The sequence below is a fragment of the Anolis carolinensis genome, chromosome 5 (assembly GCF_035594765.1).
Source record: "Anolis carolinensis isolate JA03-04 chromosome 5, rAnoCar3.1.pri, whole genome shotgun sequence".
Lineage (NCBI taxonomy): Eukaryota > Metazoa > Chordata > Lepidosauria > Squamata > Dactyloidae > Anolis > Anolis carolinensis.
The window spans coordinates 178,739,967-178,765,310 of record NC_085845.1 but is presented as its reverse complement, the minus strand read 5'-3'; the positions used below and the strand labels follow the sequence as shown (position 1 = coordinate 178,765,310).

The 25,344-nt window shown below is 39.1% G+C and overlaps 1 protein-coding gene across 1 annotated transcript in view; it reads left to right on the top strand.

Moving 5' to 3' along the window:
• The window catches only part of c5h12orf75 (chromosome 5 C12orf75 homolog), a 50,153-nt gene extending 26,323 nt beyond the window's left edge, over window positions 1-23,830 (top strand). The window contains exons 3-7 of the mRNA XM_016994159.2: window positions 10,032-10,056; window positions 17,335-17,370; window positions 19,349-19,428; window positions 22,305-22,340; window positions 22,770-23,830. Coding sequence (XP_016849648.1) covers window positions 10,032-10,056; window positions 17,335-17,370; window positions 19,349-19,428; window positions 22,305-22,330 — 167 coding nt within the window. The 3' untranslated portion in view covers window positions 22,331-22,340; window positions 22,770-23,830. The remainder of the gene's footprint in view (window positions 1-10,031; window positions 10,057-17,334; window positions 17,371-19,348; window positions 19,429-22,304; window positions 22,341-22,769) is intronic.
• The last annotated feature ends 1,514 nt before the right edge of the window (window positions 23,831-25,344 follow it).

Below are 25,344 nucleotides of genomic sequence, written 5' to 3'. Positions count from 1 at the left end.
TATTTGCTTTTTAAGAGAGATAGGGAGCCTCTGGCCTACCAGATGTAACCTTAGGATGGTCTAGCTGGTCTCCAGGTTTCTTCAGCTGTTCACACCTGTCAAATATAAGAAGCATTTGAAGATATGGAAATGTCTTCAAATACCTTCATAGAACTAAGCTGTGATTTGGAGGCTTGAAAACCATGGTATGGAACTATCACCTCCCTCATTTGAAGATGTAGTAATGTGATCTCTTTGAGGTATGAGGTAACTTCCTCTCTATTGGTATTTTGATTGTCCCTAGGCTTTGATTTATTTATTTATTTATTTACAGCATTTATATTCCGCCCTTCTCACCCTGAAGGGGACTCAGGGCGGATCACATTACACATATAGGCAAACATTCAATGCCTTTTAACATAGAACAAAGACAAACAAACATAGGCTTCGAGCGGCCTCGAACTCATGACCTCCTGGTCAGAGTGATTCATTGCAGTTAATTGCAGCTGGCTTGCTCTCCCGCCTGCGCCACAGCCCGGGCCTCTCGGATCACATGGTCAGCCCCATTACCTTCCTCTTTTGCCTTTATTCTCCTCCTGAGAAGATGCATTTTGCCACTCTCCAGGCAAAATGTTGTTACATAGATATTTTTTAAAATATTTTTATCCTTTTACCTTCCTTAGAAGATAGTTAGCTCCAAGAACCACTTCTATCTAGAATAGATTTCTTTTTACCACAATACATATTTTGAACCTATAATTGTGACTCTGCAATCCTTTGCCATCCTAAGGGGAAAAAGCTTATCCCATCTCACCACATATAAGTTTCTGCTGTTTGTGAAGTGTGCTTATGGCACTGCTGTATTTTATGTGGAATCACCCCAAGAGAGGGTTATTTTTGAGTCTAACCGCTCAATAGATTCCTAACAAGGAGCTTCCCAAATTCAGGAGGACAGAAATCTGTTTTCAATCTGGGAAGCCAAAATATTTGTTTTCTATCTGGCCCATTGGTGGCAATGGGGGAAACTTCCCACAGGCTCCTCATCCCATCATTTTGTGCGTCATTTGTCCTTCTATCCTTCATTAAGACTGGGATTAAAAGTATCAGTGTTAAGATACCACTCTTTCTGAAATCCTTTCTTTTCTGTATATAGAGGAGACCAGATTTAATGCTTCGTTAAAATTGTTTCTACTCCAGCTGCACACATACCATGAAAAGCCCAATCTGGCCATCGAAGTACACGTCTTAGTAACATCCAGGCTAGATTACTGTAATGCGCTCTACATGGGGCTGCCTCAGAAGAGTGTTCGGAAACTTCAACTGGTATAAAGGTTAGCAGCTAGACTTCTTACAGAAAAGGGATATAGAGAAAAAACCACTCCGCTCCTGAAGCAGCTATATTGGCTTCCGGTTTGTTTCCGGGCGCAATTCAAGGTGCTGGCTTTAGCCTACAAAGCCCTATATGGTTCCAGCCCAGCCTACTTGAGGGACCTTATCTCCTTCTACCAACCCAATCGAGCCCTGAGATCTTCAGGAGAGGCCCTTCTCTCAGTCCCACCATCATTGCAGACGCATTTGGTGGGAATGAGAGAGAGGGCCTTTTCGGTGGTCACCCGCAGCTCTGGAACTCCCTCCCTAAAGAGGCACAATCGGACCCCTCCTTACTGACATTTCGTTCACAAATTAAAACCCTTCTGTAGAACTAGGCCTTCCCAGATGAATGATAAAAGGCACTGCTAGCCTGATAGTACTCTGATAATATTTGACAAATAACCTCAGTGGCCAGAAGTTATGGATACCTTTACATGATGCTTGCAGTGAGTTTTAACGGTTTTATATGATATGTTAAATTCGGTTTTTATAACTGGATATGACGTTTTAGTTGATTATGTATTGCGTAGGAGCCCCGGTGGCAAAGTGTGTTAAAGCACTGAGCTGCTGAACTTGCAGACCGAAAGGTCGCAGGTTCAAATCCCGGGAGCGGAGTGAGCGCCCGCTGTTGCTCCAGCTTCTGCCAACCTAGCAGTTTGAAAACATGCCAATGTGATTAGATCAATAGGTACCACTCAGGCGGGAAGGTAACGGTGCTCCATGCAGTCATGCCGGCCACATGACCTTGGAGGTGTCTACAGACAACGCCGGCTCTTTGGCTTAGAAATGGAGATGAGCACCAACCCCCAGAGTCAGACATGACTGGACTTAACATCAGGGGAAAACCTTTACCTTTGCGTGCGAATGTGTTTGTATGAGTTTTATATTTTGTACACTGCTTTGAGTCCCACCCAGGGGGGAAAAGTGGAATAGAAATGAAATAATAATAATAATAATAATAATAATAATAATAATAATAATAATAATAGTGGAGAAGGAGCTGCAGGCACATGCACTCTGTTCCTGGAGCAGGCAGTTTTCCCACCCTGGACCTTCCACAGATATATAAACCTCCCTTGCTTAGTTTTCCAATATACCTCACAACCTCTGAGGATGCCTGCCATAGATGTGGGTGAAACGTCAGGAGAGAATGCTTCTGGAACATGGCCATACAGCCCAAAAAATGCACAACAACCCAGGATCCTCCATTTCTTACCTTATTTTGAGGCAAAGGAGGAAGCCTCATTTGCAGGTTGGATTACAAGGAGAAGGAGGCAGCCAAAGGCTGTAGGTCAGGCAGGGGTCAGGGATAGTGCCATCATCACTGGCTCCTCTTGTAGAAGCAAGGCTAGGGCAAAGGGAGAGAGCACCCTTTGTGTGTGGGTGATGGGGAGAGATCTAATTTTTGCCTCAGTGGTCCACTGTCGCTTCAAGGTTGGGAACCACTGCTTAGACAGTAGGGAGTGATAATCCTTACTGCTGTAGTGGTAGAAAGTTTTACTATTGCTGATTTTTTCCTGCTATTAAGGACAGAAAAGCTGGAAACCCTTACCAGAAGTTGTCACAAATTTTGCTTAAAAAAGAGAACTTGCAGCTTAAATCGTCTACTTTGTAGTGTAATAATAGCTCCTGTATGTATTCCTGTAGGTATCCTGGATTGTTTTGCAATATAGATCTTCATGGATCAAGGGATAAAAACTATTATCTTAGTCCTTCCATCATCGCTAATGGGTTGAAAAATATCCTGAGGTTGAATCTTGATCTTCCACTAGAAAATAAAATAAAATAGTTTTAGTTGGAAGAGGGATTGCATGTTTTTTTTTAAACTTCTCTACTCTGAACTGGGGGTTACGTGCTAGGAGTAATAATTAGGTAGTATTTTGTTACAAGAAAAGTCATATTTTTCTGATTAAATTATGCAAATAAATTTACATGTACACATTTCTGGAAAGTATAATCTGCTTACAAAAATTATGATTATTAAAAACCATATGGATAAAGTACTCCACCTACCTAGAATTGGAGAAAATGGCATGACATATAGAGAGTGTACTCCGCATGAAAGCCAGGGTAGTGTAGTAGTTTAATTGGATTAGGATTCAGGGAGCCCAGGATTTCAATTTATACTTGGCCATGGAAACAACTAGGTGACTTTGAGCAAGTCATATCCTGGCTCCCAACTTTTGGTCCTCCATCTGATAAGGTCCTTTGTCACACCACTAGAGAGAAGGGCAATTGCAAGCCACTGCCAAACAAATTTTGTTGAGAAGATCACATGAAAAGTTTGTCTTTGGGTCACCTTAAGTCAGAAATAATGTCAAGGTATGCAACAACAACACTGGATGCAACAAGGTATATCTATGGCCAGAAGGATTATGCAAGTGAAAGAAGGAACAAAGTGAGACCAGCTCATATAATATACTCATAAATCTTTATAATGAACAGCACTTATTTTCAGACATGCTGTGTCAGGGTTTGGTCCTAGGACATGCTGTAGTCTTGGATCATCTCGGCATGGACTAAAAAAAAATCTTGCCACTATTGATTGACGGTAGCCAGATTCTCCCTATCTGAACCTGGAAAAAGGGTAACATAATATGTGCTAAAAAACGCTCATCTTTTTTCTCATAGTCGTAGTGTATGCAAGGTGGTCAAAACACAACAGCCTCCAAGTTTTTGAGTCTTTTCACTTGTCACAGATGACAGATGTCAAGCTAATGGCTGAGGAACAATGAAGACCTACTGCTGTTCCACATTTTCAAATATTAGGATAGCAATTTCCATCATTTGCAGCAATTGCAGCCATTGGCTGTGTTTGCGAGAGTGATACATGTTTTTATTGGACATTTCTGGGGGTGCTGTATGGCAGAAGATTGTTGAGAGCAGCGTATACTTTAAAGAAGTTTTTAGTATATAGCTTAAACTGTGAATGAGACAAAGAAATGTTTTCTAACATGTGCCTTGCATAGTCATCAATTTGTCTGACTCTGGTTGAGCCTGTCCTTGGTGCGAAATCTGAGTTGATTATCGTGCAGTATGTGACAAATCCTTTAGGGAAGCTGAACTGTGTCTCATTGTGTTTACTGTTGTTTTATTTTTATTTGTTGCAGCAGAATGTCTGTCTGCATTCACAACAATATAAGAGCTAGGAGAGACAATGAAGGTCAAATGGCAGGCTGGGGAGCCTACTGGAAGGTCAGAGAAAGTTTCAAAGTCACTGTTTCAAGTAGAGCATGTAAGATTAAAAGCTGTCATTCCTCAAAGGAGGCTTTCTTCTCATGGGTCACTGCATTTGCCATGCTTCCTTCTGTGAGAACAGACAGCTCTTCTGCAGTTGAAGTGATCCAGCAGAGGCAGAACTGAAGAAGTCAAGGACAGAATAGTGATTCATATCAAGAAGTGCTGGGCAACCTTCTGGGATCTTCAGACCCATAGGCTTACATTTGAATTATTAAAATTTACAATATTATTGCTTTTATTTAAGTTGATTATTTAATTTATGTGCCCCAGCATGTCTCTTCCAACATGGATATTGCTTTCACGCCAAGCCTACTCAATTAATAATATTTCATGAGCTATGGATGAGGTTCCATGCTTTGTGTGAGCAAGGAAACATATGAAAAATTCTTTGGACTTTTTCTGGTTTTATCCCTACAGAAAACTACTACTGCAGGTTCAATATTGCATATCAGGAAATCAAAATGTTCCAAAAACCAGATCCAAAATTATCCACATGGGTGGATGAGATTGTTTTACCTTTGCTTACTAATTGTTCAGTGTATACAAACTTTGTTTCATGCACAAGGTTGTTAAAATACTACATTCATTTAACCTGCATTTAAGGTATATGACGCATAAATGAATGTCATGTTTAGTCATAGGTCTTATCTCCAAGTTATCCCATTCTGTGTATTCGAAAATCAGAAAATTGCAAAGTCCTTAGTCTGTTTTCAAAAGTCAGATGGAATAGATATTGTTTGAGTTATCAACAGAAGGACAGCAAGGAAGGGCCCATTGCAACTTTCTTTGGTTAGTATTAAATGCTGGGTTCCTATCGCCTGTCTTCCTCTCCCCTAATGAAGCTTCAAATCAGCAAAGCATATGTGTATTATTAAAAATTCTTGCTCATGTGGCTGTGACACAATATTCCCTGGAGTAGCAACTTAAGCAGAATTTAATCAGCAATAGAGAACAGTTTATTTAATGAATGCCTTCTTAACAACAATAAATATAAATGCTGGTGCACTGCCTTTTCCCAATGTTACAATTTTGTTAGTTTGCAGTTGTTCCTGAACTACAATCTACTGTTCTCTGTCAAGAGAGACAGTATCCCCTTTTTCTTGCAGGCAACAAGCATTATGTTATTCCTAAAAATGTAACTATACATTTACACAACTATAGCGTTCCAGCAATACTATTGTTCTGGGTTTTTGTATGTGTCAGGAGTGATTTAAGAAACTGCAAGTTGCTTCTGGTTTGAGAAAATTGGCCGTCTGCAAAGACGTTGCCCAGGGAACGCTGGGATGTTTGATGTTTTACCATCCTGTGGGAGGCTTCTCTCATGTCCACGCATGGAGTTGGAGCTGACAGAGGGAGCTCATTCGCGCTGTCCCCGGGTTGGATTCGAACCAGCAACCTTCAGGTCAGCAACCCAACCTTCAAGTCAGCAGTCTGCCGGCACAAGGGTTTAACCCATTGCACCACCGGGGGCTCCTATTGTTCTGGCTAATAGTGAGGGAATTATTGACAAAATTGCTTGACATATTTCCTAAAAAACTACTGGACTCAGAGGTTCCTACTGATAGAGGGAAATGCTTGTCAACTTTTGCACTCACTTTTAAGTCTTGCTCAAGAAAACGATCGTACAATCAACCAAAGAACTGAAATAGGAGAATGCACAAAAAAGTATGGACTTACTACAAAAGAGACAAAACTTCAATTCCTGAGTATACTAAAGCAATCAAATATTAGAAGAATTAGGGATGGCAAACTCTTGCAGTACAGGACTTATGGCCATTTTCTTTCCACACATAGTTTGCCTCCACCTTCGTATTCATTACTGGTGAATGTTGATTGAGTTGATTGCATCCCTTTAATTTACGAACCCTAAATGGAGACTCATATTTTCCAGGCTTAAGGCCTAAACTGTACAGGAAACATGGAAAACCATTCTTCTCTACAATTAACAACTGAATAAAGCTGACTAAGCATTATCTAAGCCACTGCTTTTTAAAGTATGGATCCTGAGTCTCCTTCGCTCAGTGTTGGGGTTTAAAAAAATCTGGCCACAGTAAAAGGTTTTTGAACCCCTCACATGTACAGAAATCCATTAGCATCAATTTGCAGAAGACACAGAAAATGCTTCAGCTGTACTTCATAAAAAGTCAATTCAGCCTGTTTAGTAAGATGCTAATTTGTTATAATTACATGTTTGATTTTATACCAGTTTTGCACACCTATATACTCAGGATTATGTAAAAATTTATCAGATGGAAAGGGGTCACGAGTGGAAAAGTTTAAGAAGCCCTGATCTAAATCACTTGGAATACTTCTCTGTCTGGATGATCTTTTTGTAGGACAAGAGCTTTGGAGGAGCTATTAGTTGGGCACAGAATTTGGAAAAGTTATGTTTTGGATAATTAGTAGAACCTCCCAAAATCCCCTTCTGGTCAGTTTTCGCCAAATCCTTGAGGTAGAAGTGATGCAATGTTACTTCAAGTCATTGTGCCAGTGATGATCTGCAGTGATAATCTGTAAAATGGTCCCACACATAAAGAATATCTGTGGGCAGAGAACAGAAATGCCTTGCACTTTATGTCTGCTTGTTCATCAGAAGGTTAGAAAAGAGAGTGTATGTACAACCCACAGCCAAACTTTCATGTGTGTGTGTGTATGCCTTCAAATGGCCTGTTGACATAGTGACCCCATTAATTTCATAGGATTTTTTTCTAGATAAGGAATACTTATAGGTTGTTTTGCCAGTTCCTTCTTCTGAAATATAGGCTATAACACTTGGTATTGTTGGTGGTCTTCTGTCCAAGTACTATCCAGCATAGCTTTCAATATCAGATGGAATCATACTGTAGGATTTTTGTTACATATCAGACTTTGCTCATGTAGGCTTCGTTCTGCCTCCATGTCAATGTGTGAAAGTGGGGCCAGGACCAGTGGGGCCAGGACCAGTGGGTCCTTTGTTAACTGTTGATTGTAGGCTTAAGATTTACAGTAAGAACATGATATCCCTTCTCAAACCAACACAGATTTTGAAAGTATCACTTCGTTCATCTTAATGATGAATCTGCAAAGAGTCTGGAGGGGAACAAGGGAGACTGAAGGTGAGGAATCCATTCAGTGTGCATTCCCACTGCCACAATGTGGATTTGACCGATTAGTAATTTACATATTGGGGTTTATTTTTCAAATATTCCATTCCTTTCCGGCATGTTTTAAATGTGGTGCAGATGAACTGCCAGGTTCATTTCAACTGAAAATGGGAACAATTTAATCAGCATTATTGAGATAAATTCCTGCTTTCACATTTGCTGAATTCCAAAAGTGCAGAGATGCCATCACATCAGAAGGATATAAAATTGGAATGTTTTTTTGGTGAATCACAACTAACAATCCGCAAATATTTTGCTCATTACAAAGCCCATTTGTTCCAATGCAATACACAGGAGCTGTTTTATAGGAGCTCAGATTACACTATGTAACAAAAATTGATTTTTTTCTGTTCTTGATTTGAAAGTATTATTTCCTGTTTACTTGTGCGAATGTACAGTACTTACTTTTAAAGTAGTTTCTATACCCCAGAAACATCATTTTTGTGGCTGCCACAAACTATGTTGAATTGGTTGAGACTCTATGAGGTATTCACTGAAAAACTAGCAGTCAGTCAGTAGCCTTTATTACGGTCAATGAATCTTCGGCTGAAGTCAAGTGGGAATAAATTACAACATTTGAAGTCAAGTGGGAATAAATTACAACATTTGAAGTCAAGTGGGAATAAATTACAACATTACAACATGTAATTACAAATTACAGCATTACAAAATTTGAATCATAAATAGGTTCTGACTTATGGTTTGGCAATAATAGACATCTCCAGTCCCTACAAGTTGAGTAACTGTCTTTGTATCATAGGACTAGTTAAAGTTCTAGATTAAGTCCCCTGAGTACTCGTTATTACTTTTAGCAACTATAGCAAAATGTTCTGCAGGATGTCATGCAAAAACAAAGTTTTTGCAGTTTAATAAACTTTTTCCATGTTTTCATAATAGACCCAATTAGGAAATGGCATTTATAGCCCAAGAACAAAAATTGTGTAACATAGTATTATTTGTCCACTTTGTTGGGTGGCTGGTTTTCAGAGCCTCATGCGGACCCATCACTCATTTTAAAAATGTACACAGCAGAGATATTCTCTGCATGGGTATAACCACATGTCTGTCCTATGAAACCATAAAATTAGAATAACGGAATTTAAGGGCTCTGTTATTGGATTGTGTGTAGATTAAGGCTGACAGGAGTTATAGTCAAGCAACATCTGGAGGGCCAGATGTAAGCCCATGCCTACTACAAAGCAAAAAATGAGATTTCAAATAAAGATTTCAGGATAAATAGTTCCTATTCAAGGTTTCAGCCAGTCATCCATAGTCTTTTTATCATTTTGCCTTGGTCTTCCATTTTATTTTCATTCCCCAAAGTCGTTTAGCATTTTTTAAAATGTTTTAGTTCCCCTGACACCTGCTAATCTCTATTTTCTGGTAATACTGTATATGATTATGTTATTGTTTTGGCTGAGTGTAGATCCACACTCAGATAATGATTTTGCTATCAGTAGCTGCTGTTTGCAGAATGGGAAAGACTAAGGGCTTCCAGCCCCCATTAAAGGCTGTTGATTTCTGACAGTCATAAAATAGGCCGTGTGTGGAAGTAACTTTAGAAGGAATGAAAGTTATCCTTTTTGCAACCATCATGTAACAAAGTCATATTTGAGAAGTTATGTAACAAGTACAAACAATATAGGCCTTTTGGTATAATGAGTAATATTTTCACCCTTCTTTTCATGGGTTTTTTAGAGGCACTGCACAGAAGTTTTCAAATGATATGATGTTCTTTGAAACTGTGAAGGCTCTTTTTAAGGGTGGAAAAAGTAACAAAAAAATGAGTGTCGTAACAAGTTACTAATTTTGAGATAAAACCAACAAATAATGTTTGTCTGTTAATAGATAACAATTTAAAAGGTTTTTTTAAAATCAAGAACATACTGCAAGTCATTTCTGGTGTGAGAGAATTGGCCGTCTACATAGACGTTACCCAGGGGACGCTGGGATGTTTGATGTTTTTAACTAGATGCACAGATGGTTGTGTTACTGGGGGATTTCTCTCATGTCCCCGCAAGCTAGAACTGACAGATGAGAGCTCACTCTGTCTTGTGGATTCGAACCGGCGACCTTCAGGTCAGCAGTTCAGTCAGCACAAGGGTTTAACCTATTGTGCCACTGCTGCAGTGATGTTTTATGGCAAAAGGATAGCAGACATAATTGAAGTGTACTATGGACATGTAGCAGTGGAGGGAAAATAGAAGAAAGAGAAGAGGAGGGAAAGGGGCATACTTGCATTGTTACTTCCATTAAGTTAATAAAAATTATATCTTCACACTAGTCTTTTCTTTTTAGATGCTGAAGGAACAACAAAAGATGTGTGAGTATATATTCATTTCTCTTGTCTCTTTACTCTCTTTAATTGCTAAAATTGAATTGTGTAAATGGTTTTAGGTGAGGAGGGGAATTTTTGGGTCTCCCTAATATTGCTGCATTATAACTTCCATAATATCTGGTCTTTGTTCAAACTGTGGCAGAAGCTTGATTTCAACAATATCAGATAAAACTGCAGATTTTGCAGAAATGATTTTGAAAAGAAGTAAAAAAGTGAAATAGAAAGTATCTTTGAGAAGCCTAAGAATGCATATTTGATACAGAATATGGGCTGGAAAAAGGATAGAAGAAAACTGAATCAAGATGAGAAGAAATGGATTCGTTTATAGAAAAGTTCCATGGCTTGCTTTTGTAACCTGGGGCCATTTGTAATGCACCATTTTGTTGCAGGTGTAATTTTAGTATTGCTTGCCTGCAAAGGTGTCCAAGATCAAAACCTTGAAAGGGGACAAATTTTTAGTCCTGACTCAGTGTTTTTCATAGACTCCCAGCCACCTCTCAGAGTTTGCTGTCATGTTTTGCTGCTTAAATCTCACTGGCTAAACAGAAGGCAATACACATTTCTCTGGCTTTTTTCCCCAGGATGAGGTAAATGTTAGTGTAAACTCATTTAGTTTCCCCTTGTTCTGCTGAATGGGACTCTCTGTAGAAGAAGGAATATAATGGCCTCCAGAGTGACAAACATCTCAACTGAAGGTCAACAAAATGAAATGAATTACTTTGGGAACTGGGAATATGAACTTCTTGATCATAAATGACTGTACTGGCAGTCCCCGAGTTACAAAATCCGACTTACAAATGACTCATAGTTAAAGACGGGGGTGAGACAACAGGAAGTGAGAGAAATCTACTCCTGAAAGAGTTAACATAGGGAAAAGGTGTCTACGCTGAAGCTTTATCACCAATCCTTGTTTCCAAAGCAAGCCAATTTTTTCAAAATTCAGTTCTCACGGGGACAGAAACCCTTTTTAACCCTTCCCTATGCTATCCAAAGCTAGTTAGATAGATAGCTTTGGATAGCATAGGGAGGGTTAACAACCTTGTGGTGTTTGTTTTGCTGTCTTTGTCCCTGTTCAGAAGATTTCACTTCACCTTCTGACTCTGTGTATGTTGGAACATATGCATGTCACCTCAAATGGGTACTTCATGGTTGGAGTTCCACACTCCACTCATAATAAGATGATTTTGAGGATTGTGTCTCTTGTATAGTCCTAATTAATCTGCAGCTTTCAGGTCAATCACATGGAAGTGGTGTTTATTTGGTTATTTTGTTACTGCCGTCATAGCGTGGGAATCAGAGCTTAATCTTTTTCTTTCATTATGTTGTCCTTTCCACTGAGATCACTGGAGGAATTAATCTTGTACAATCTTCTCAGCCTTCAGCTCAAATGACCTAATCATCAAGTGCCTTCCTCCAATCAACAGCTGTGGTCTCAATGTGCTTTGTCAATGACAAATAACATCATTCTGATGACTCACTATAGTTTTTAATCAGCCAGTCAACAAAAAAGACTTTTAGGTGTTCTATGTACACTGTTGGAATAATTAAATGCAGTGTGTGAATCTCATCTAGTGAAGAATATTGCTTTGGCTAACTAAAACCTCCTTTTCCATTTTTAAGTACAGTATGATCTCTGCATCTCTGGGGCCAGTATCAGCGATTTCATTCATCTACATCTGACAAATTGTGTCCTCTCTAGGCATTTTCTAGATTCTCCAATACAATTCTATCACATACATTGTGCAAGAAGTCCTTCATTTCATATATATTTCATTGTATATTCATATGAAATCTGGGGTTGTCTCCTCCATTGATATGAGGGCTGTATTGTGGTCATTTCTCAGTGCTTTTCTAGATCTCCCTATCTAGGTTTTATAACTAAATGTTTGTGTCCTCTGGGTCACATTTCTAGATTTGGTGTCATGAATCATAACTTGAAGCCTCAACATCAACAAATGATTTAGGTTTGGGAAGGGGATTTCTGCTAATCATCTCTACATGCGATGAGGGGGAGAGGTTCAGGTTATCCTTTGCATGGTTGCATTTAGCACATATCGTAATAAGAAATGAGCTGTTTTTATCTAAAAAAAATAATTAGTGGCAGGCCATCTTTATTATCTGATCAACTCCCTCATATTTTTTGGATGTGTGAAAGAATAAATAAACATACCCATCTTCTTTTGGATGTACAGAAGGCTCTGTTAAGCCTACACACATGGATAGATACTTTCATAAAAACACCAACTATCACCCAAGTCAAAAAGGAAGCACAATCAAAGCCCTTGCAGACCGTGCGCAAATAATTTGTGAACCTCACCTCCTCCAAGGTGAACTAAACCGCCTAAACTGAGTTCTCCAGGCCAATGGAGACTCCACCACAGACATCAGAAGAGCTGTAAGGCCAAAAACAAGCCATGAGAGTAAAGACAAAAAGACCCACCCAGAGGAAAAGTGTTCTTCCCATACATCAAGGGAACCACTGACCACATAGGAAAGTTGATGAAGAAACACAACCTACAAACTATCTACAGACCCACTAAGAAAATCTAACAAATGCTACGTTCAGCAAAGGACAAGAGGGATCCTCTCACCTCTGCAGGAATCTACGGTATCCCATGCAGCTGTGGACAAGTCTACATAGGGACCACCAAATGTAGCAGCATTTCCCAAACGGGAATCAAGGGACATGAAAGGCACTGCAGACTGATTCAACCAGAAAAGTCAGCCATAGCAGAACAATTGATGAACCAACCTGGACACAGCATATTATTTGAGAACACAGAAATACTGGACCACCCGTAACAACTAGTGCGATGTCAGACTACACAGAGAAGCCATTGAAATCCACAAGCACATGGACGATTTTAACAGAAAGGAGGAAACCATGAGAATGAACATAATCTGGCTACCAATATTTAAAAAAACTCTAAAATCAGAACAGTAAATAAGGAACAACACTATGAAAACAGAGGAATTCCAGGCATGAATCAATCAGGGGCAGCCAACACCTCTGAACAAAAGATTCCCCCAGACAGGAAGAAGCCAGGACATGAAGCTGGCAAGGCCATTAATGCTAATCAAGGTGATTAATTAAAACATTCACACTGGCCTCCTTCTCCCGCCCTGGACCTTCCACAGATATATAAATCTTCCTTGCTTAGTTTTTTCCAATATGCCTCACAACCTCTGAGGATGCCTGCTATAGATGTGGGCGAAGCGTCAGAATGCTTCTGAAACATGGCCATACAGGCCAGAAAACACGCAACAATCCTGGATCTGTTATTAATGTCTTGTGCAACAGCGATAATCCCCCCACAAGCCAGCTTTCAAGCCAGATGTGTGTGCTTGTGTTGGTATGTGTTGTGGCAGTACATCTACTGGAGGAAGACAGCAGTGCATCTACACTGCAGAATTAATGCAGTTTGACACCACTTTAACTGTCATGGCGCAATGCTATGGAATCATGGGAGCTATAGTTGTACAAGGTCTTTACCTCAGCAGAGCTATCAGAGAGCTGATACCTCAGCAGCTACAAACTGCATTATTTCTACAGTGTAGATGAAACCATTGCTATTTTATAGGATTAAGTCACTAGGAGTGATTGATTCATATACATTTTGAATATGAAACTTCCTGTATTTCTAACATTCCGATTGGTAAGAGATATAAAACCTACATACATTTGGTTGAAATCCAAACAGAGTAAACCATTAAATCAAAGAGCTGTATCTATGTGTTTATTTAGTTGTCAACAATTGATTCAGTGGATCTATTTCAGTTAAGAATCAAGTCATAAACTGAACTTTGCTTTTAACATTTTCTGGGAAGGAGATCTTATTTATTTCAAAAGTGAATGGATAAGATAAAACAAGATGATGTATCTTGTTAACCTTTATTTTCAAATGCAGAGATTTAAGCATGTGCTTGTTTTTCCTACTGGCTTGTGTACAAATACTCAATTTTGGCTGTTGGGTGCTTTGAATACCCTTTTGTCAAGAAAGTACGTAATAAAAATCTAGCACCACCTACTGTGCAGATTTTGCCATTACTTGCTTACCCATATTTCACACTGGCTTTTACTTACCTATTGTACAATATTGTGGACAAAGACATTTTGCATTTACTGGTACTTACACATTGAAGAGCTTTCCTTTGCATGCTTACTCAGAATTTAACAGGTTACCAATAGGGATTGTTATAACCACATCTTTCTCACTTGTTATTATTTCCTTTGAGTTCAAGACAAAAAGCATGCCAAAACAGCTTCTCGTGAAACACATACAGTAAATGAACTGCAAAATAATGAAACAAAAACTATAATGGTAACAAAACGGCACAAAGCATAAAATCAGTCAGCTCTAGTCAAAGAGTACAAAAATGGCTATTATATTTTCCCATGTGAGAGCTAACAACATAGGCTGGCATTATGTATTGCAGTTATAAATTAAAGTTGCAGACCCATTAACGGCTCTGAATTTTGTCAGACTTAAACCTGGCCCGAAAATCTGGTCCGTGAACTTCCTTCCTCTTTATTTTATTTTATTTATTTTATTTTATTTCTGCTCTTTTCCACAAAGCTGACCATAGATAGAACACATCACCTCTAGATTATTAAATATGGTTTTCTGTGGGTGAGCAGATGGCAACTACTGGATGGCATATGTTCTGTATCAGAAACTAGAGCTGACATGGTCTATCCAATGCAATTTTCCGAATCGGCACCTCAAATAACCAAACAGAATTTAAAGTTGGCCAAAAACTGATTTGTAAACTTTTTGGTATTAATGTTGGAGATTGGTCCCTGGTCAAGTGGTCCCTGGGCAAAAAAAGTTTGGGAACCACTGCTTTATACCCACCTGCTGGTCCAGCATCAACCAGGGACAAATGTATGATGCAACCCTTTGTCATGAATGTCATATGGTCATGATTCGGCCTTTGCAACATGTCCCTTATAAATAATAGAACTTTGCTTATATACCACCCTATTTATTTACAGCATTTATACTCCGCCCTCTCACCCCGAAGGGGACTCAGGGCGGATCACATTACACATATAGGCAAACATTCAATGCCTTTTAACATAGAACAAAGACAAGACAAACATAGGCTCCGAGCGGGCCTCGAACTCATGACCTCCTGGTCAGAGTGATTCATTGCAGCTGGTTGCAGCTGGCTTGCTCTCCAGCCTGCGCCACAGCCCCAAAGGGACTCAGGGCAGTTTTCAACAAAAAATAGCAAACATTCAATGCCAGAATACACTAACAAAGAAAAATAAACAACCCCCCAGATCCCAAAAGAAAATTCACAACTATAACAAAATTAAAATTATCACAAATAAACAAAATTAAGTAATAACATAACTGATCAATCACTGAACATCTAACATTAAAACATGACAGAAATTTAAACAAATCTAAAATACATTTTAAATTAAGATTTTTATACAGCCTTAGGTAATATATCACAACTCACTTAATCATTCTCAGGTGTGTGATCACATGTCCATTAGAATTGTATTTTACACAGTAGAATCACTGCCAATGCATTTTCTATCTAACAGCTTATAATTATTTTTACTATATTGATTATTATTATCGTATCCATATTATAGATGGGGGGGCAGTGACACTGAGAGTGTCAAGAGTCAGACGCCAATTAGCGAACAAAAATAGAGTTTATTCAGCAGATAAGCCAAAAAGTAATGTTAACACAGAAAAAACCTTGAAACACTTCACTATCAGTGCTTCAAGAGCAGTTCAAACAAAAATATAATTCAGCAACACAAGCAGGTAAAAACAAAGCTAAACAAACTTAGTGCAAACTGCACTTTCTGAGTCCAAGCCCTGCTAGCCGGCTCTGTCGTTTTCAAAGGAACAGTTCCCAAAAGAAAACAACAAATTGGTCAGGAAACAAACAAACAAACTAAGAATGCAGTAGACTGCTTCCACAATGTGGATAAAGCCGAAGGCTCCAAAAGGATGGTGAAAAGACGTCGTCCGGGATTCCAAGGTCATGTCAGGAGATAACAGCGGTGTCCAAAGAGCAAGCCAGGAGTCAAAAGCTGATAGTAGTCATCAATGACAGGGCGAAGGCAGTAGCAAGGTCAAATTCCGATCCAAGGTCTGAAGAGGGTGCAGTCATCCAAAACAGGTCCACGATAAGATACAGCAAGAGCCAAGCTAGGTGATAACAGCAGATTCAAATCATAGTCCAAGTCCAGTCTTCATGGAAACACAGAGATCCCAATGGCGCCTCAGCAACACCTTGCCACACGCAAAATGCAGTGGCCAAACATTCCCATTTTATTCCCCTTCCTCCTGGGTGACCAAACACTCACACCCAAACACCAGGTGTCCCAAATCTACTCAGAGTCTGAGCTCCACACAGCTAGAGTTCGTGGATCTGGAGTACCTAGCAATTCGTCGGAGTCCCAATCATCCTGCCCACACTTAGCCCCATGAACACTTAAAGAACCATCCTCCCTTCTCCAAGCATCCCAATTGGGATCAGCTCCTGCAGAAACCCCAGGTTCAGAAGTATCCATAGACCCCAAATCCCCAGACATCTCCGGTGGCTGTGCCCATTCAGTGCCCGCTTCCCCAGCCACCACCTGTTCCTCAGCATCCATCTCCCCATCTGAATCTTCCTCAGAAGATCCCCCATATAGCTCTCTAAGTCGCTTCCTGCGCAACTCCTCCAGTGAACCCTCATCACGAGGGTTTTTTCTTCCTCTTCGAATTCCATCCCCATCAACCATAATCCCCGAAGGCGCAGTCACAACAGAGAGATACAGTAGAGTCTCACTTATTCAACATAAACGGGCCAGCAAAATGTTGGATAAGCGAATATGTTGGATAATAAGGAGACATTAAGCAAAGGCCTATTAAACATCAAATTAGGTTATGACTTTACAAATTAAGCATGAAAACATCATGTTATACAACAAATTTGACAGAAAAAGTAGTTCAATACACAGTAATGCTATGTAGTAATTGCTGTATTTACAAATTTAGCACCAAAATATCACAATGTATTGAAAACATTGACTACAAAAATGCGTTGGATAATCCATAACACATTGGATAAGCGAGTGTTGGATAAGTGAGACTCTACTGTAGTTGGATTTTGTAACTGTTCTCCAATCTCATGTCTACTGGATTCAGTGAGGTAGAAGATTGTGGTATTGATGAGGTTTTGCTGCAAAAGGCAGGAGGTTTTAAAATCTAGCTACCAATCATCTTTTTGTGATTTCTCTTTTTGCAGAACAGAAGGATCAGTTTCTGAAGATGACAAAAAAAGGTGTGTTTTGTTGTGTGGACTGAAGTTCAGCAAAAATTGATTTTTAGCTACCAAACCCCTCTCCTCGTTCTTGAACCTGGAAAACAAAGCCCTGTAGTCAACATTAGAATGTCCAGTTACATATCAATTTAGAAGAGGACAAAACAACAAAAGAACACAAATGTGCATAAAATTGTGTATTTTATGTGCATACATATGCATAAAATTGTAACTCTTATATAGAGATGTAAAATTAGAATTGCTATTCTAGAAATGGAAATACAATACATTTCACCATGTGGGGAGCATAGTACTTGTCAAGAGTCAGACGCCAATTAGCGAACAAAAATAGAGTTTATTCAGCAGATAAGCCAAATGGTAATGTTAACACAGAAAAAAAAACCTTGAAACACTTCACTATCAGTGCTTCAAGAGCAGTTCAAACAAAAATATAATTCAGCAACACAAGCAGGTAAAAACAAAGCTAAACAAACTTAGTGCAAACTGCACTTTCTGAGTCCAAGCCCTGCCAGCCGGCTCTGTAGTTTTCAAAGGAACAGTTCCCAAAAGAAAACAACAAATTGGTCAGGAAACAAACAAACAAACTAAGAATGCAGTAGACTGCTTCCACAATGTGGATAAAGCCGAAGGCTCCAAAAGGATGGTGAAAAGACGTCGTCCGGGATTCCAAGGTCAGGTCAGGAGATAAAAGCGGTGTCCAAAGAGCAAGCCAGGAGTCAAAAGCCGATAGTAGACATCAATGACAGGGCGAAGGCAGTAGCAAGGTCAAATCCTGATCCAAGGTCTGAAGAGGGTGCAGTCATCCAAAACAGGTCCACGATAAGACACAGCGAGAGCCAAGCTAGGTGATAACAGCAGATTCAAATCATAGTCCAAGTCCAGTCTTCATGGAAACACAGAGATCCCAATGGCGCCTCAGCAACACCTTGCCACACGCAAAGTGCAGTGGCCAAACATTCCCATTTTATTCCCCTTCCTCCTGGGTGACCAAACACTCACACCCAAACACCAGGTGTCCCAAATCTACTCAGAGTCTGAGCTCCACACAGCTAGAGCTCGTGGATCTGGAGTACCTAGCAATTCGTCGGAGTCCCAATCATCCTGCCCACACTTAGCCCCATGAACACTTAAAGAACCATCCTCCCTTCTCCAAGCATCCCAATTGGGATCAGCTCCTGCAGAAACCCCAGGTTCAGAAGTATCCATAGACCCCAAATCCCCAGACATCTCCGGTGGCTGTGCCCATTCAGTGCCCGCTTCCCCAGCCACCACCTGTTCCTCAGCATCCATCTCCCCATCTGAATCTTCCTCAGAAGATCCCCCATATAGCTCTCTAAGTCGCTTCCTGCGCAACTCCTCCAGTGAACCCTCATCACGAGGGTTTTTTCTTCCTCTTCGAATTCCATCCCCATCAACCATAATCCCCGAAGGCGCAGTCACAACAGTACTCAAGTGAGCCAGCTATGTCTGCTGCTGCTGCTACTTATGTTGTTGTTGTTGTTGTTGTTGTTGTTGTTGTGGTTGTTGTGTGCATTCAAATTGTTTCCAAAGTTTGGTGACATTAAAGGAACCCCAAGGGCAATCTAGTGCCGAAGTTTCTGGGGCTGAAAGTTTGTGACTTGCCAAGAATCACCCATTGTATTAGTCTCTCTATCCTCTCTGTAACTACATATTTTCAACAATTCAGCAATTCAACATAATATGTACAATGAATGGGGCATGTAGTATGCATGCAGTTTTTGTCCTGTCTGTTTTTGCAAGGAGATAATCAACTGTTTGATGTGGTCATCAGAAGACTTGTCAAACAGAAACGCAGCCATCAGATGGTGTATTGCATTGTCTATTGTAAGCATTATAGGAATTAAAGGTAATTTATGCATGTGAAGTTGTTTGAATACTTAAAAGGCCATGGCTTAGTATTGTTAATATGCTTTCCCACCAAGGTGATTTCCATGATGTTTTTTACTTCTCCATTAAGGAACTACGGGGGTGTTTATGTTGGTCTACCAACTGATGTGGCTACCAAGATTTCCAGCCAAACCAGAACAGCACCTAAAGGTAAAGAGTGTGTTTTAGTGGCATCACTGACAAAATATCTCCCATTTCTTTGGACTCAGGGCATCTCTTCATTGTTTGAAATTGTAACAGCAGCCATGCTTGTTACTTGGATTTTTTAGCCCTTTCCTACTAGTCGATTATAGCTTTATGATTTCACTGCAACTGCCATGACAACATCATACAGAGTGTTGATTTGGAGTTTTGGAAGAGGTTCAGTAGCCCTCTTCTGTAGGAATCTCTAGATCCTCCAGGGCAACACTAACATCAACTTCCACTAGAACTGGAGATTTCTTTAGATAACATTCATTAAATCAACAAATAATCAAATCCATACAAGCTAAACTTGCAGACGTGGAGGGTCAACTGTATTTGAAATTCTCCACTGGAAAGCTCTAGTGGTTCACCAAACTACAAACCTTAGAATCCTATAGGATGTAAAGTGGAATCATAGACTTGTAATTGTGTACTGAAAAAGGTCATTTTTATTAGTTTGCTCATTCACTACCAAGAATTTTCATAGTTCTGTACCATGTAGTACAGAGCTTTCCAAATATTTCATGTTGATGACACACTTTGTTTAGACCTGCATCATTTTGCAACACTACAATTCAGTTTTACTAGCAAACCAGAGGTTAAACCAACTTCATGTTAGAGATATGGACACATACATAATTTGTAATAATGACATATCTCATGAAAACTATTCATTTATATTTTTCAAAATATATGACTTGTAATATAAATTTCTAAGATGTTTGTCATTATTACATTCACGTGACACACTGCAGTCAACACACTAACGTGTCATGACACACAATCTGGAAAGCTCTGACACAGAGCAGCACATGGTTTTGTAATGTTTCACCTGCATATGTGTGTTTGTGTGTGTGTGTGTATACATACGTACTGTGGCCTTTATAGTATTGTACTTTTATTAATTATATGCATGCTAAAATAATAGCTGTCTGATTTCAGGCCTTGCTTTATTTCATGTTTATTCTAATCTAGCCTTCGCAAACCAACCACGTTAGAGAAGAAACTACATTTTCTTTGGATTAATGTTTCTTTCTTTAACAAGGCATGGCATGACAATGCAATGTGCAAGTGAACGTAATACCATAATCCCAAGCATCAGCCTTTAGTCATACATCAAAAGATGTTAGTATAGCTTGAGGGAGGACTACCCCTCTTTTTACTTTTATTCATTGGAGATCACCCCTCTGTCATGCCAGCCTTGAAAAGCAGAAGGTTATGTCAACAATTCAGACTGTCCAAATCATGTGGATAGGAATTTTTATAATCTGAGAAGGAAGGTCGTATTTCTCTAATGTGGACAAGCTACATTTAGTGGTGAAAGAACCGTTTCCCCCTGCAATTGAAGGAGGTACACAGATAAATGAGGAAGCAAACTCACCCTGCCTTCTGTTTGCCCCTCTGTGGGCTTTTTCTGCAGGCAACAATGACATTCATTTAGAATCTGGGTGGAACAGTTTTATTGGGTGGAAAGGAAATTCTTTAGATGGTAATAGTTATTACTTTGTTTTCTTCAAAGTGTGTTAAGGACAGCCCCGCTGCTCAGAAATCCTTATTTGCTGCTCAATAATCACAATATACGTTGTTATTTATATGCTCATCTGCGCTCTACACTAATTTGAAAGATGACCTAGTTTTATGCCAAAGGCCCAGTTTGTATGATTGCATCCCAACTTAATATGTGCAAGCATTTTACCCATGTATACAGCCTTTCATTTCCTGTCCTGTCTCAATAAGAATGAATGAATGGTTACCTGATACATCTAAATGGGAAGGTGTGGGAATATTTATTAGCTCTGAAACAAGCCAGCATTCAGAACGATTATTTCAGGTGATGGTGGAAAGTTGAATATTCCTCCATTTGCTCCTTTTAGTGGCTTCACACCTAGGCACAGATCAGGTTAGCTTAATCAGTTACATTTTGAATTTAAGTATGGTCCATAGCAGGGCTTCTTAAATTTTTCCACTTTTGATCACTTTCTGCCTGAGAAATTTGTATGGGAGCCCAGGTATATAGGTATATAAAACAGATATCAAAACTAAACATCTCCTGATCACTATGTAACAAAATTTGAAAAAAAATCCTCTCTGTTCCTGGTTTGGAGGTGTTATTTCCTGTTTAATTGTGTGGGATTTACTTTAAAAGTACTGTAGTAGCTAAACTCCAGAAACTTTGCGTTTGTGGCTGCCACAAACTATGTTGCAATGGTCGAGAGTTGCTGAAATATTCATTGAAAAACTATAGTAAAGTATGTTGCAGATAAATAAACTTTTCCATGTTTTCATAATAGAACCGATTAGGGGGTGACATTTATAACCCAGGAACTAAAATTATGTTACATAATCAGCATTTGTAAGACTTGCGAAACAATCTGATTTTCGTTTTTATGAAGTATGGCTGTCTTCTGCAGAGTTCACTGTAAATACTGCATACCAGATCCACTAGATGACATTCAGAAAAGCTTTACTGTTGCCAATTTTTTCAGGACCTCATCAGGTCGGGAACGATAGTTTAAGAAGCCGTGGTCTAAAGTGGTCTAGGCAGTGTATAGATCAACCCCAATTAACAAAGTAGAAGTAGGTAATGTTTTTATTTGTGGTTTCTCCACTTTCACAGGGGTTTTGCACCCCTAACCCTGTCGAATGCAGGTAGCTGGATGTACTGTTATGGCTTTCTTTGCAGGTGAAGGTAGCACAGTGGCTCAAAGCTTTGTTGCTAGGTTGAGAGATTTTGCATAGAGACTATGGGAATTAATGTATAGAATTTCTCTTTAGAAATTAAATATTTAAGAGTCCATCTGGTTAATTCTTGTGTATCTAATTTCTCCCTCTTTTAAGATTAGAAGACTGTGAACACCGGATGATTTGACTTCTTGGAGGTACAGTTTTCTATACAGTTTTAAAACATATATACCCCCTTAGTGTTGCCTCAAATCCATGCATGCTTCTTATATTACCACCATGAATATGTGAGGGCCTACATTTCAGAGAGTTCCGTGAGACTATTTTAGTTTGTATCTGAATATATTGTACGCATGAGTGATGCTGACAAATTGCCCAGTTTCCTCCAAAATAGATGCTCTTGGGTTTGCTGGCTGAAAATTGTAATAGAAATAGGAAGTATAAATAATAAGGAATAGTAAGGAATATGACTTAGCACATTTATTCTTCCAATGACAATCAAGTTATAGTCATGAGTTTATAAAAATTGCTATTAAAAGTTGCCCACTCAATATTCCCCCGCACTCTACCTGGGCCATATGGTATTCATAACAGACTTTTACCATGTTCTTTTTTCTTTCTATCAGTTATCTGAACAGATTACTCATCACAAAAGAATGGGGTGGTGCCTTTCTGCCAATATTTCACATAGCAAGAAAGACCAAGCCATCCAAAAGTTGGGACTACGAGTGAAGATGAATGCTCAAAATGGAACGGAAGTGAAAGACTGAGTTTGTGGGCCTTTCTGGTGTCATATAATGAATCAGAGGTTGATGAGTATTTCTGCACAAGAGCTGACAGGGTTGATCATCAAAGCTTTGGCCACATTGCAGGTTATTATGAATGGCAAAAGGTCTATTTTCTCTTCAACTACTTTTTGGGAGCTTTTATATAAGGTGATTACTACTGTTCACTCAGTGTTCCTAGAGTGAGATTAGTGAAAAATTATTTACACAAGAGTAATTTATTTGAATATTATATCCTGAGGACACTTGAAGTTAGGCACTCTTGGATTATTCTAGCCACTGAATTTTATACTCTGAACCAATGTTGACACATTTCTATTTAATTATATAGAAATTACTCATGAAAATTGAATTTATTTCATCAGAAATCACTGCAATATTTTTTCAAATGAAATAATTTACTTTGATTTCTTTCTCTTAGGCGTATTAATTTTAGCATTAGTGGAGGGAAAGAGTCACGTTTTATGTTACAGGTGATGGAGGCAAGCCTGTATGCATTGCTGCAAGACAAGCGCTAGCTTCATTCCATAGCTGGGAAAGAAATGCCATGTGAATCCTTTTGAAATAAATACCATTTGTTTAATGCAGTGCTTGATAGGATCATACTGAGTGTGAGACCTAACAAAAATGATCACTCCTCCAATTCTGCATCCATCTTAAAACTGGGGATGTAATAATTGATATCAAAGTTTCCACTTTTGATAATGATATTGATAGTACCACATTATGTTGGGTACAAATAAGGATTTGTTGAACACACATGTATCTTTGATGTATTATATCGTTAAATGATCAGTCATATTCTCAGCTCCCATTAACATTATATCCATGTCTTAAAACATATCACAACTCACTGTCGATGCATGACTAAATCAAATTATTAAAGCATTTTGCACAACTTATTTACTTTACTCTTGTTTTGAAGAGGGCACCTAACAAATCGCTCCCATATAATTATGAAATTATGGGATTCAATTCATTTTGTGGACTGCATTGGTATGCACAGCCTAGTTGCTGACTGAGTGAATGTTGTAGGTCAACATCCCTAAAACCATTGCCGCCCCAATAGACTGTGTGGGGTTTGTGAAGTCTGGGCAGCTCTGACAATAATGTTTAAAAAACTGTCCAGACAGAAGGTGAAGTGCCCATAAATTGCTAACATGAAACCACATTGCTATTTTATGAAGAATGCTGCAGGGGAATGTCTGATGGAAAGACAAATTTTCCAGGGGCGTCACTTTTAAAAGAGAGGATCCCATGCAACTAAGTGGGAAAGGGCAGTGATAAATCCAGCATTCTTCAGCTTTTTGCAGACTTTTTGTCCTGCACTTTCCCAGACATTTTTACTGTCTGGGACAATAAAACAGTTGCATTCAGAAGAGACACCAAAGGAGAAATAGAGGAGCTAAGGATGACAGGATATCTGATTTATAGCAATACAAAGTCACTGCCATATTTTAAATAATATCCCTCAAAATACTTTGATGGGGGACAGACTATCCTTTCTCGCCCAACTGTGCCATTAAGTTTCAATGACAATTTTGATACTTGCTTTTTGCTGCTCCAGAAACTAGAACCAATGGATTCGAATTAGAAGAAAAATGAGATTCCAACTAAACATTAGGAAGAACTGTTTGACAGTGGAATCAGGGCAGGGTACTCTCTTTATTTGGAAATCTTTAGACAGAGATTGGAAGGGGATTTTTCATGAATGTATTTTTCTGTGTGGCACAGAATTGGACCAACTCTAGGATTCCATGATTTTCTATGAAAGAAGGCATCCATTTGTTCTCATCTCACAATACTTCTCCAACCACGAAACATCTGAATCTTTTGAGATTCTGCTCTTGTAGGTGTATGGGTGGAGAAGAAATACAAGAGAAGAAAACACTGACTTGAGACACTAAACCATTTCCTTGCTCATTCTCAAAATTATTCTGACTTTTAATGTAATTTACAGATAAGAAAAAAAAATATGCAGCAGGATCTGACTTCACACAGTTTGGTGATGGTGGAATTTGTAGTTTAACACATCTGGTGGGAAAAGCTGTCATAAATGTGGGAGGAGGGAGGCTTTCCAATTATATTTCATGATGCATCCCTTTGCCATGAAGTTACTTTATCTCCTTTTGGAAACCACGCAGGCATTGGTTGTCATCACTACTACATCCCATGGCAGCAAATTCCAGTGCTCAAGCAAATACGAGTATTATTATTGGGAAATCCCACTGCTGCCTCTGCTACTATAAGGACTGGACTTCTAAGGGCCTGGGAAGTCTGTGGGCTTGTAGCAGCTGATGATGCCATTATCCTACTAATTAAAATATTTTGGACATTCTGTTTTGTTTCTGAGCAAAGAATGCATGACTAAATGGGCCACAAATATTGGATGACAGATGACATTAGAAGAATGGGA